Genomic DNA, 12400 nt, shown 5'->3' with positions numbered 1-12400 from the left:
TTATACCCACAAAGCGTGCAAGGTGTGTGACTGTCATCTGTCACGTGTAGCAGGGGACAGGAGGCTGAGCACTCCGGAGCTGAGGTATGGAAGGGCTGTTAGCTCTGTGGAACACACTGGATACCAGGGCATCGATTAGTGAGAACTGTGTTCCGCCGCCAAAATCAAACCAATCTGAGCGGGAGTCGCTTTGGCCATGGAGCCAAGCATACCGGCCTCCCTGGCCCGATGAAAGGGATGCAGGGGCCTGCCGCAGACAGCCAGCTAGCAGAAGCCACAGAGGAAAAACATTTTGTAGCGGACAAAATCCAGGGATCTCCCTTCAAACAGAAGAGTTGGTGCCAGAGAAGGGCAGGTCCCTTGGAGCCCCGAGCGAGAGAGGAACGAAGCAGTCCTGCCTTAACAAGACCAATGGTGACAGTGTGGGGACTTCTAGGACCATCCATGGCACACCTGCAAAGCCCCCACAAAGACAGGGCAGCGAAGGCATGCCAGAAACGCACACGCTGCCTTCCAGGCTTTTCCTCAAGGTCAGGCACCGCTTTCTAGGGCTCAGTCAGCAAGCAGAGTGAGGCTCCGCCTGCAGCCAGACCCTGAAGCCCAAACCAGAAGGGCAGAAGCAGGAGGCTCCTGACATCTATCAGCCTAGGTCCTGCCTGTGGACTGACCACACACCTCCCCTGTTTACCTTAGACCTGAACACATAATGTCCACTGGGTTGGAAGCTCTGTCAGGGAGCCAAAAAGAGGGTATTTGTTAGCAGAACACAAAGCCCTGAGGATAACAGCATAGAAAATGGATCCAGAAACCCCTCTCAGGAGTGTGTTCAAAGAGTCCCCTTCCACCAGGAGTCCCAGGTGCAGGGTCACTATAGGGGCCAGAGGTACCTTCCCCCCTTCAGACCTCAATTCAGAGGAGGGGAGAAAAAAAGAAGTCGAGAAAGAAACACAAGAAGGAAGGGAGAGTGGACTCACTGCAGGAAGTCGGGAAACCCTAGTCTTTTACGAGGCTCACTGCCCTTGACTTCTGCTTTCTTATGAATGGCACCAAGCATGCCCTCCCTCGCCAGGGGTCCAGGTCCCCTTTGAGTGGCCTGAGTAGCCCCACCTACATCCACGCCACTCTCCTTGCACCGACCCCTGCTCTGTGCTCCTGGCTACAGACACATGGAGAGGCCCCTCTGTCTGGTTAGAGCATCCGACCCTGGATGTCCCATATGCCTCCCAGCCCCACCGCCATCCAACTGGAAGAAGCCCTTGCCAGTCCAATGTTCCAAGGTCAGGAGACGGGGCAGAAATGTCTCTTTCCCACGTCCCACACTTCCCTTGAACCAAGCAGCTAAGCCAGAGGGATAACAAGACATTCATGCAGCAGCAGCCCCTGAGCTCTGTTGGCAGGAGCCAGCCCCTCCAAATCAAGACGCTGGCATGACTCTCTAATCCACTCAGAGGACAGTAACCATCTGTTTATGGAAAAAATGGTAATAACCCCCAGTCATAATCAAATAGGCAACCACTTTACTGTAAGTACCTATTAACTGGTGCTGTTCCCAGTGGAGCAGTCCTGGAGTGCCCGTCAGAGGCCCGCGCACCTCCAGCCGTGAGGGTGGAAAGAGTGGTAGCTGATGGAGCACTTACGGGATTTTACTGGAAGCCCAACCAGCAGTTCCTGACTCCCCTCTCTCCCAGCCTTCCGGCGTCCACTGCCCTACCATGCGGCTCCCACATTTCCAGAAAGAAATGAAGGAAGTCCTGTGAGCCTGGGAAGCAAGACCCCTCCATCAGCTCCCATCCTTCCCCCGGACCAGGTGTGTCCCAGTTTGACAAAGGGGCACTAATAAGAGGCATTTTTGAAAGCCCCATTCAAGTGGGTCAGCATTCAGAGATAATTAGGCAATGCACTGGGAAGAACGGAGCTGATTCATTCACAATCCAGCTTCATTTCCCAGACCCTCCCAGGCTCTCTGCACACAGCAGCTATGCGGGAAGGTGGGGCCAGCATCGCTCCAGCTGTGTGCCCTGACATGCCATTGCATTTCTCTGGGTCTCAGTTTCCTGACCTGCGCAACAGGATATGAGCCTAGTAGGTCTAAGGTCTGTGTCAGCTCTAATAAACCATTATTCTGTTTCCACTATGGGAGTAAGAGGAAGCCAAGAAACCGACGTACTCACAGTATTTCTGGTCTAGAAGTGTTTAAAGACATTTACTAGGTAGTCACAAGGTAAGAGGCCAAATCATGCATGCTCTTCCTATGGGCTGCAAAACCCAACACATTTGCTACTTTTTCCATGAAATAAAAATGATATTTACCTCATATGAAAACTACAGGGCATGTTTTATTATTTAGAGACACCTGGTTCTGTCCTAGTAACCATGTGAAATAAAGGTGGCAGGTGCACTGTGGATGCTTGAGGTTGGGCAGCAAGGAGCAAGGAGTAGGGTCGTGAAACGTGTGTGGGACATAAGTAGGGAGTTCAAGACCCAACACAGCCTAACGGGACTATGAAACCAGAGGGAGGCACCTCCTTTTCTGAGCCTCAGTTTCTTTGTCTGGAAACAGATGCCTAGGAGCCCTGCTAGATCACCATCATGTCCTGTGATGTCTAAACATATTTTGTGAGGAAGAGCTTGGTATAAATTCTGAACCATGTCACTGTCAAGCCTAGGATGCGCTCACACAATACAATTCGCTGTTAAAATACATATTTTTATACATCTCTGTACCTCCCTGTAAGCGGCCCGGGCCCTGACCCTCCCAAGTACCCACCTTCCAAACACCCCATGATCCAGAGTTAGCACCAGGCACAGCAGGGAGGCTCGAGGTCCCTGGTCCAGCTCCAGCAGGGGGCTGGCCTCTGTCTGAAGGGCCCAGGATGTATGCCGATTGGAGCATCTGCTCATTCATTCTAAAGTGAGGCCCAAACACCATCGGGCATAATAAAGATCAGAGAGGTGCAGGCTACACCATCTCGCCTTGCCTCTAGCTCTAGCTTAACCTCTTTAAAGTGTCTGACTTGAGAATAGGGGCTATTTCACTTGCACCTATGGGGACATGTCTTCCTGGCCCAACCAGGGCCAAGGAAGCAGCCCAGCCGGAAGAGGGGCGCACAGGCTTGGAGAGGCTCTGAGGACAGCTGAGGGGAAGGCACCGCCCTGGTGCTGCCTAATCCATCCGACATGGGGACACACTATTCCAGACACCGGCTGACAATTAGTGGGAAAAACCTGCTCTCTCCATGCTGCCAAGCATGTCAGGGTCTCAGCTGGTGGCGCGCCTCCTCGGGAGGGCAATAATGTCCTTTCTTCCCTTTGGTGGCGGCCCTGATGTTTCCTCAGGTGGAAGGAAGGAGACCTAGGAAGGTTCCACCCACAGTAGGAACCTCGGACAAGCAATAGCGCCAGTCCTAAAGCCAGGAGCCCAAGGGTGATGCGAAGGTGGAAGGCCTAGAGCTCGCTCGGTGGCCTTTCATAGTCTAAACCCGGGAAGCCCTGTTTGGCAGATAAAACATCTCCAACCAAGGTGCCTACGGTGGCCTGACTGTGTTCAAGTCGTCTGGCTGCAGCCCAAACTTCTGTCTCCTCTTTATAATTTGCTGGCACACGTATTTCTCTGGGTCAGAATATTTCATCTGATTCAAGGAAACCTGGCTTGCCTTGCTGTGGTCTGTTCAGCTTGGTCAGAAGACTGATTTCTGGGAGGCCGGGCAGCACCCATGTTTTCTGCCTTTCTGTGCATCTACGATGTTTCCTGCTGTATATCAGTGCTCTGAACTTTTAGGGGAGTCACTGAACCTTTTCAGAATATAAGGAAAGCTATGCACTAGTTCCATTCCTGACTGTCCCGCAGTATATGAACACGCGAACATCTGCATATGAGTTCAGGGGCCGCTGTCCCCGTGACTCTCATGCACACACTTGCCTTCAATACGTGAGCCCCAAGGTCATGACCCTCACCAGGGACACCAGCTCAGGTGCAGAAGCATAGGCATTTATCTTTCTGGGTCCCATAATCTCAGCAGAAGACCCCAACCTGAACCCCAGCTCAGAAAGTTGATGGCTCGCTGAACCTTTAACAGCCCATCCAGCCCATCTCCCATCTAACATCAGCCACAAATGGAAACCTAGCTGGGAGGGTATCTTGAAATTCAAGTTTCTGAAATTTAAGGGAGCTGGTACCTAGCCTCCTCTGAACCATTTGGTCAGATCCGTCCCCTGGCACTTGGCAGATGGATGCTAATTCACCAAGTTAACCCCTTTCATGCCATTCCCCCTACCCAAGCCTTGGTGCAGAGCCACATCCTACCCCCGACCTCAGCCACGACGGGGTGAGTGCCGTGTATCCTGGAAGCTGGCCAGCAGATTTAGCAATCATGTCACTCTTGGCATCCGTTCTGGGGCTCTCTGTGGAGCTACATGCTGAGATGCTGTTGCTCGGGCAACTTTTCAGTGACAGAGTCCACCCTACATCTAGCTCTGCTAATACCTTCTCATCACAACCCCGCGCGTGGGTGTAGCAAGAAAAGACCCAAGTCACTCAAACAGGGAGTCCATCTGCCAACCAATAATGAAAAGGAACTTAAGTCCTCCTCATTTGCCCTCAAATCCAACTTCCTTCCCAAATTATCCTCACTGCACCAGCCCAGCTGAGCAGTGTTTTCAGCTGTCACAGCAAAATGCGATGGGCTCCCAGTTTGGTCCCCACAGATACCAGCACAGGGCTCCATCCAAGGAGAAGCACTTTGGCTGCATAACACGGGCCTCTCAGAGAGGGGCCAACAGCACTGAGAAGAGCCACACCTCCCCTGCGAGACCCCTGCCAACGCAAGGCCCACCTTACCCTTCATTCCAAACTTGGACCGTCGACCATACTTGTTGATCATGATGAAGAGAACCACCAACAGGACGCAGGCGAAAGCTGCAAGCCCGACAGCGATGGACACCTAGGGGGAGCAAAAAGAAAGTGGGAACAGTTACTGTGTCCTACAAAGGAACACGCATGCCCACGTGAGGACAGTCCTGTCCCAGGAGCAGCTGTAGCCCCCACAGAACTGCCACTGAGAGAAGCCTTCAGAGGAAGTCATTTATGAGACCCTAACAACATCAAGTTAACAAATTACCCAACTTGACTTCAGAAAGTCCCATGATTCAGGATCCTGACCCCTTTCATCTGGGGCCAGCCTAACAGATGCAACAGGAAGCCTAGAGAGGTTTCTGTCTCTTGTTTTGTTGTTGTTTTAATTAGCAAGCAAATTCTGCATATTCATAGTGAAATTCTTTACAGAATATTCTCATCTAGGAAATGTTAGGAGATCTGGACTTTCCTCCCTCCAAGAAATCTTAGGCTCTGACAGTTGGGGGATGCGGGATTGGGGGGGGGGGCTTGAAAAACCCACCCAGGGAGCTGGTCAGGGTCACCTCGGCTTTGTCTGAGGCTTGAACAGTGAACAGCCCCTTCGAATCAGGTCTAGCCAGGCTCCTAACAGAGGGCGGATTTCCCAAGGGTTCTCCTCTGAGCCCCAGGGCTTGGAGCAGATCCTCAAAGACTTCCTCAAACAATGAATTATTTTCATCAAACAAGGAAGGGTTCAACCGCCTGGAAGGAGGTCATTCATCACGGCTTCTCTCTGCCGAACTCACTAGGGTTCTGAGTGACGTAGTATTGGGGAAAGTTAGCTACTCAGCTGACGTCTGAAAATAGCCTCCTCTTAACCCAGAAAGAACTCACCCCAAAAGTGTCTTCCTCTGGTTTGTGGGTCACAGTGATAGGAGGTGTGGGGCTCACTTCATAGACTGAAAGCCAAACAGAAAGGAGGAGAGGTTAGCTTCCTGGCCAGAAAAGACTACAAACCAAACAGGATGGAGGTGCTAAACAGGACTGTCCACCGTCTCTGGCCACACGGGACAGAAACAGTGGCAACTGCTGTGCTTCCCCTCCCATGGGGAGAAAGGGAAAAGCAATAAATGTTTCCCCACAGCCCGTGAGCAGAACAGCAAATCCTCTGGGGACTGTCTAGTCCTAGCCCCAATTTATTATCCACTGAGCCTTGGTGATCCCACTTGAGGACATGCCAGGCTACCAGAAGACCTTGTCAATCACAGCTCTACACGAGGCGGGCCCCAGTCACCTTCTGGGGTCCTCAGAGCAGGTGAGAAACACTAACAGATTTAGAGGCTCCTGGTTTTCTCGACAACCACCACCAAGATGGTCAACAAGGGTCTCTCTACGGGGCACGTGTAACCCCACGGGCTTCCTGATTCCAACCAGGCAGGGAGCCCCACCACATGGTCAGGCCTTAGAAAACGCCCCAGGGGACACTGAGGCACAGAGCAGCTGCCGAGGAGGTATGGGCTTGGGACGGCCCAGGAAGCATTTCTACTCTGCAGTTAGTTCCCCTTCACAGTTCATTCCGATGATGCTCCCAGCTGCCAGGGGTCTGGGGATGGGGATGGACTAGGGAAGGTGACAATCTGTATTTAATAGTTACCAAAAGGTAGAGCAGACTTACTAGAGACAAAGTTATCCGTGCTCTCTGCAAAAAAGACAAAGAGGTCATTAACAAATGTAATAAAAAGCAGTATGTTCTTACCAGCTGCGACCTCTCCCACTCACCGTGATCCCACGTTACCCCAGCATCTAGAAACTGAGGCCCTTGGCATATCCCCCTCCCCCACGCTCCACCACCTCTTTAGGAGGGTGGTCTCCCAAAGGCAGAAGAAATAAGAGACCAAGTTCCTGATTTCAAGAGAAATGGCCTGGTCTACCTGGGGTCTAGAAACCAAACGATGAGATCCGGAATTAAGCCTGAGACACAGTGTCTCACAGACAGTCCCTCCTTCCGGCAGCTGGAGTGCTGGGGATGGTGGGGGTACATTAGAGCCCAGAGAAATGCTGCAGGGTGGGCTTCCCTGGGCCTTCCTGAAAATGCCAGCTACGATCTCAAGACAGCATCACTCGAATTGAATGTAGAGTTTATTCTAGCAGGTCACTGAGGCGATACGGGGAATCCCTCTGCGATCTGCCCAGCCCCAGATGACACTTGTGACTTGCTGTTTAGCCTCTGGTTCACCGAATAATGAAAGCTCAGCATCACTAGACATCGGCTGTGAGCCAGGGGCTGTGCTACATGTTTTCTGTCCCAAACCACTCAGTCGTCGCAACCATCCTGGGAGGTGGGTGGCATTATCCCCATCTAACAGGTAAGGAAACAGGCTGATAGAAATTAAGTAACCAATGGACTCTCACTCATCTAAAAACTGGACTCGAATCTGAGCCTGAGCTCCTATCCGCTCTATCAGAGGATCTCAGACTTCAGGGTGAAACAGAATCGCCCAGAGGGTGCTCACTGCCGATTCCCCTGATAAAGGAAATAGGGCTCCTGGGAGAAGCACATCATCTCAGGGCTGGGGCAGAAAAAGACAAGATGTGCCTGGAACATTCTGTGGTACTAGAAAGTGAGAAAGTGCGCAAAAGTAACGGGGCATGGAGAAAGGACACGGGGGCCAACATGAAGGGGTTTCCAACGGCCAACGTTGTGACAGTTTGAGCAAGAAAATAATATGACGGCCATGGGTGGTTACAAGCTGAATTATGCCCGCCCAAAATTTATGTGTTGAAGTCCTGACCCCCAGTGCATTAGAATATGACTATCTGGAGACAGAGTCTTTAAAGAGGTGATTAAGTTAAAATGAGGTCATTAGATGGGCAACAGTCCAATAGGACACAGTCACACAGAGGGAAGACCATGTGAGGACACGGGGAGAAGACGACCGTCTGCAAGCCAGGGAGAGAGGCCTCAGGAGAAACCAGCCCTGCCGACGCCTCAGCCTCAGGCTTCCAGCGTCCAGACTTGTGAGAAAACAGGTTTCTGTTCTTTAAGCCACCCGGTCTCTGGTACTTTGTTACGGCCGCCCTGGCCAACTAATACATGACTTATAAGCCACGGGACAAAAATAAAATATCCCAAGTCCATACCAAGACTGAATAAATAACTGATAAATCACCAAATGAGGATAAGAGGACGCCCCTCCTTGCAGCAGGACTCCAGCTGGTAGGTGGGGAGGAAAGGCTGAGGGTAGAGTGCCACCACTTGGCAAGGACCCCAGCGGTAACTGCTTTGGGCCAGGGTCATCGGTGAGCCCTAAACCTGACGGGCGGGGGAGCGGTGAGGAGCAAGATGCTTATAAACGCCCCAAATATTGAACTTATTCGTGACAAAGGGGTAAAGAGTCACTGTGCAGTGGAGAGACCTGGCTGACACCATCCTGACCAAGTGATGCTCACCGGGAATAAGACGGACAGAAGGACTGAAAGGGCACAGCATCGCTTCTGGGATGCGCTTGCCAAAAACGCGTAACTGACATTTAGTTATGAGAAAACATCAGGCGAGCGGGAACCCAAGTTGTGGGGTGGGCTAGAAAACAAGCCGTGAGCATCTTTCAAACGTGCACAGATGGTGAAAGACAAAGAAGGGCTGAGGCGCTGTCCCAGATTTAAAGAGCATAAGGTGACGCGGCAGCTAAGTGCGAGGCACAGTCCTGGACGAGATTCTAGGGAGGAAAAGACGCCGTGGGGCCACTGAGGAGGCTGAGCTGAAGCCTGCCGATTCGAGAGCAGCACCTGTCATCGTCAGCGCCCTGGTCCGGAGCACTGGGCTCTGGTTACGCCAACGGTAACATTTGGGGAAGCCAGGCGAAGGTTATAAGGAAATTCTTCGTACTATTTTGTAACTTTGGGGGAGAGGGTAAATCTCAAATTAAATTTTTTTTAAATTTTAAAAAAGAAACAGATTCCTGGTCTTAACCTGACCCGCCCCCCAGGTTTCTGATTCAGGAGGTCTGAGTGGGTCTGGAGAATCTGCATGTCTAACCAGCTGCTGCTGCTGCTGCTGCTGCGAGAACCACTGCATCATACCACCCCCCGAAGGATAAGAACTTGTCGTTCATTCATTCGTCCATCTGCCCGTCCATCCATCCACCCACTCCTCCCTCCCTCCGTGCGGGTCCTCTATGCTCCAGGCCCTCGGCCGAGCCCTCGTCACTGAAATCACACCTCATTGCACCAGCAAATATCCTCTAGCTGTGTACGGAAAATGCTGCTTTCTGTAAAGGTTCCTTCAGAAAAAGTCCTGCATACGGTAAATGCACTGCTCACAGGTTGCTTGTTTGTTGTCCTTTTGTGTGGTTTTGGGGGACAGCAATAGAGCTTTGTCCCAATTCCTGAGTGTGCCCTGCATGCCACCACCCCTCCTAAACCGCAGGTGAGCAAAGGCCTGATGTGGGGGGAGGCGGGAGAGGAGTGGGCCTGGCCTTGGCTTCAGAGCCTGAGAGAAGAGAGGTGCCAAATCCACTCAGAGCCCCCACTGCTCTGCATGAAGGCTCCCGTGGGTCAGAGAATGTCCTCCCGTCAGCAGCCTGTGAATGCTCAGCTCCCTCCCCGGAGCCTGGGAGCATTCATATATCTGGAAGCACATGAGCCTTGGACTAGAGAGACCTCCTGGCACCCCTCTAACCTGGGGGCACAGAACTGCTTCCCTCCCACAGGGAGGGAGGGCAAAGCAAAAGCTGTGCCCATCACAGCTGCCCTGTGCCCTCAGGACGCCCTCTGTGGAGAGGAGCCCAGCGTGGCTCACCCTCCCTCTGGGCATTCCAGGGATGCCCGCTCTCTCTGGGCCCCAGGAGCTGCTCTCAGGGAACAGGGGGCTTTACTCATCCGTCAGGGAGTATAGACTCTCCTCCTAACAGCATTCCTTCCCTCGTCATGAGATGGGCACAGGCAGGGCCAAGGGCATGCCAGCCCTTTATGCCCGCAAGGCCCACGCTCACGTTGTGGCCGTGAGAGCAGTGTCTCTGCATCTAAGGGCTGGCCACTACACAGGGAGAGCCCGGCGCGGCCCCCGTGAGGAGTTCCGGAGACTTTGAGTGGGCAGCCTGGGAATGAGGCTGGAAATGTCGGACCAAACAGGATCACCAGGGTCTCGAACATCAGCCCGCCCTGGGCGTCTCTTGAGCTGTGGCTCCTTCATGCCCTGGACGTCAGCGGCAAGAAGTAAGCCTCCCATGCAGCCTCGTTTCTCCCAAGTCTCACTCTCGGAGCACCTAGTCCGAGGTGTGTTTTTTGCACTAAGATAAATGAGGCCTCCTGGTGCCCTGGTTCTCTGTGGGCTGTTAAGTCACCTTCCCATCAGCAGAGGCTGCGCAGCGCTAGCTCTCGCCTGTGTGTGTGTGTGTGTGTGTGTGTGTGTGTGTGTAAGACATCAGTCTTTCCATTTCCCTTTACCTCGTTAAAACCCACGATTTCTGGGGATTAAAGGCCAAGAGGGTCACCGCGCTCGTTCCCAGCAGAAACCGCCACGGCCATCAAGGCACACGGCTTCCGCAACAGAAATGCATCGACTGCTGAACCGCCCGAGAGATGCTGCAACCACTCCCCCTGAACTCCGAGTGTTTTCTCCGCCAACTTCAGGAAGGTACTTGAAATGTTCTCGTGCAGACAAAGACAGAATCACCTCCCAAATGTCCTAGGTTCCTTCATCACTTCAGTTACGACCCGGGTGCCGGTGCCATTAGCAACATCCCAGGTGATGGCATCAGATGTCCCCATCACTCAGCACACAACAGGAGAGAGAGGAAGGGGACCACGCGCAGACCGGGAAGCCTGGACTCTCGCCGGCCTTGCTGCCAACCAGCAAGGAGGAGGTTCGGCTCACTCGCCTATTAAATGCGGAGTGGAGCTGAGAGGCCTGAAGCCCCTCGCGACAAAGTCATTGAACATCACCGTGTCCCAAAGCCTGTGGCATGTGCTTTATACACCTTAAGCCATTTAAAAGCCACAGGATTCTTATGGGAGCAGTGCGATCATGCCCATTTCACAGATAAGGAAATCAAGGCTCCAAAAAGCAAACGATCATGCCCAGAGTCTCCCGACAAAGAAAAGCCTGGGTCAATGAGTCTGCCCTCTCGTCCAGCTCTCAAGGCCCCGCTTCCTCCACCAGACACGCTCTCCCCTCTACACACAACTGGGTACTTCTCAGGGGCCGTGGTTTGTACTGTGACACCTATGGGAAACCAAAGACTTCATCTTTCATCTACTTTATACAAAATGCTGGGGGTGGCTGACTACATCCCCAGGTTACCATGGCGACAGTAGCGATGTGGCTGTGCCCCGTCCCCCCCCGCTCCTAGACGGAGTCAGGGCGCCCCAGAGCCGCACGGTGCTCACCTGGAAAGGGCTCCTTGAGGAAGTGGCCGTTGATGGTCTGGTTGGCGGTGCCGAGCGGGTTTTTGGCGATGAGGGTGTAGTTGCCGTTGTTGTAGTGGGTGGGCTTGTTGAAGAGCAGGCAGCCCTCGGACACCTCGCCCTCCTGGTAAAACTCCACCCGGATGATCTTGGACTCCCGCAGGGGCTGCCCGTTGTGCAGCCAGTGCAGGGTTGGCGGCGGGTTGCCGCGCACCATGAACTCGATACAGTGCTCCAGGCGTGGCTCGGGCTCCTCCAGGCTCACCACGCGCGGAGGGTCTGCCGGGGAGAGGCCCGCTGGTGCCAGGACACAGAGCTCCCAGGAACTGGCATGGGAACCCCAATTCTTACCCCCACCCGGCTCTGAAAAGACTGAAGGAATCAGAAGTGCCCCCAAACACCCCCCAAAAGAGGGGAAGAGATGTCTGTCTTCACCCAAGCCCCCGGATCCGCCACAGCTAGAGGGCTCCCTCTCGCGACCCTTTAGGCAGAGGTGCGTCAAACCAGGAGCGTCCTGAAGGCAGAGCTGAGTTGGAGGCGCGCCATCTTCTGCGAGAGGGACACCACCCTTCCTGGGGTTACTAGCCCAAGACTGACTTGCTCTGCCAAGAGCCTTCCTGCCCCTCCAGGCAGACCAGCCACTGCTCTGGCTCAGCCCGCCCAGCCCCCTGCATGGGTGGGAGTCCCCTCCGCACACAGCCACCCCCACCACGGCGTCCACTCACAGTGGACGGTGAGGGCCACGCTGGCGTTGCTCATGCCCACCACGTTCTCTGCGATGCATGTCAGGGTGAAGCCGTTGTCCTCACTTGTCACGTTTACCAGCGTCAGGTTGATGGCGTGTACATTGGTCCAGTTCAGATTTGTCTAAAACCCCAATAAAAGGACAGCAATCAGTTTGTACAAGGGCGGCTCCACCACCTAACCCCCAACAGCTTCAGGGATCAGAAGGAAAGGATGAGTGGAAGGTAGAGGCGGCTCGTCTGGTGAGTGCACACTGATCGAGGGCCAGGCTCTTGAGTCAAGGGCTCAGTCAGCCATACATGTACCCGATGAAGTGAATGGCAGCACTGTACCCATTCCACAGATGAGGAAACTAAGGTACTTAGAAGGTTTGTAGCATGTTTAAGATCAAGTCTCCGTGTTTTGTCCTTGAGGGACAGG

At 53.4% G+C, this 12400-nt stretch overlaps 1 protein-coding gene across 11 annotated transcripts in view; it reads right to left on the bottom strand.

Annotated features, from left to right (window-relative positions):
- Positions 1 to 12400, bottom strand: part of NTRK3 (neurotrophic receptor tyrosine kinase 3) — a 326297-nt gene that overhangs the window by 166841 nt on the left and 147056 nt on the right. For all 11 annotated transcript variants that reach the window (XM_081124363.1, XM_081124365.1, XM_081124360.1 and 8 more), the window contains 5 exons: positions 11962 to 12103; positions 11219 to 11515; positions 6507 to 6530; positions 5726 to 5790; positions 4838 to 4940 (listed from right to left, as the gene is read on the bottom strand). In XM_081124363.1, the coding sequence (XP_080980489.1) occupies positions 4838 to 4940; positions 5726 to 5790; positions 6507 to 6530; positions 11219 to 11515; positions 11962 to 12103 (631 nt within the window). The remainder of the gene's footprint in view (positions 1 to 4837; positions 4941 to 5725; positions 5791 to 6506; positions 6531 to 11218; positions 11516 to 11961; positions 12104 to 12400) is intronic.

This window comes from Miniopterus schreibersii (genome assembly GCF_964146895.1).
Source record: "Miniopterus schreibersii genome assembly, chromosome: 22".
Classification (NCBI taxonomy): Eukaryota; Metazoa; Chordata; class Mammalia; order Chiroptera; family Miniopteridae; genus Miniopterus; species Miniopterus schreibersii.
This window is presented reverse-complemented; position numbering and strand designations above follow the sequence as displayed.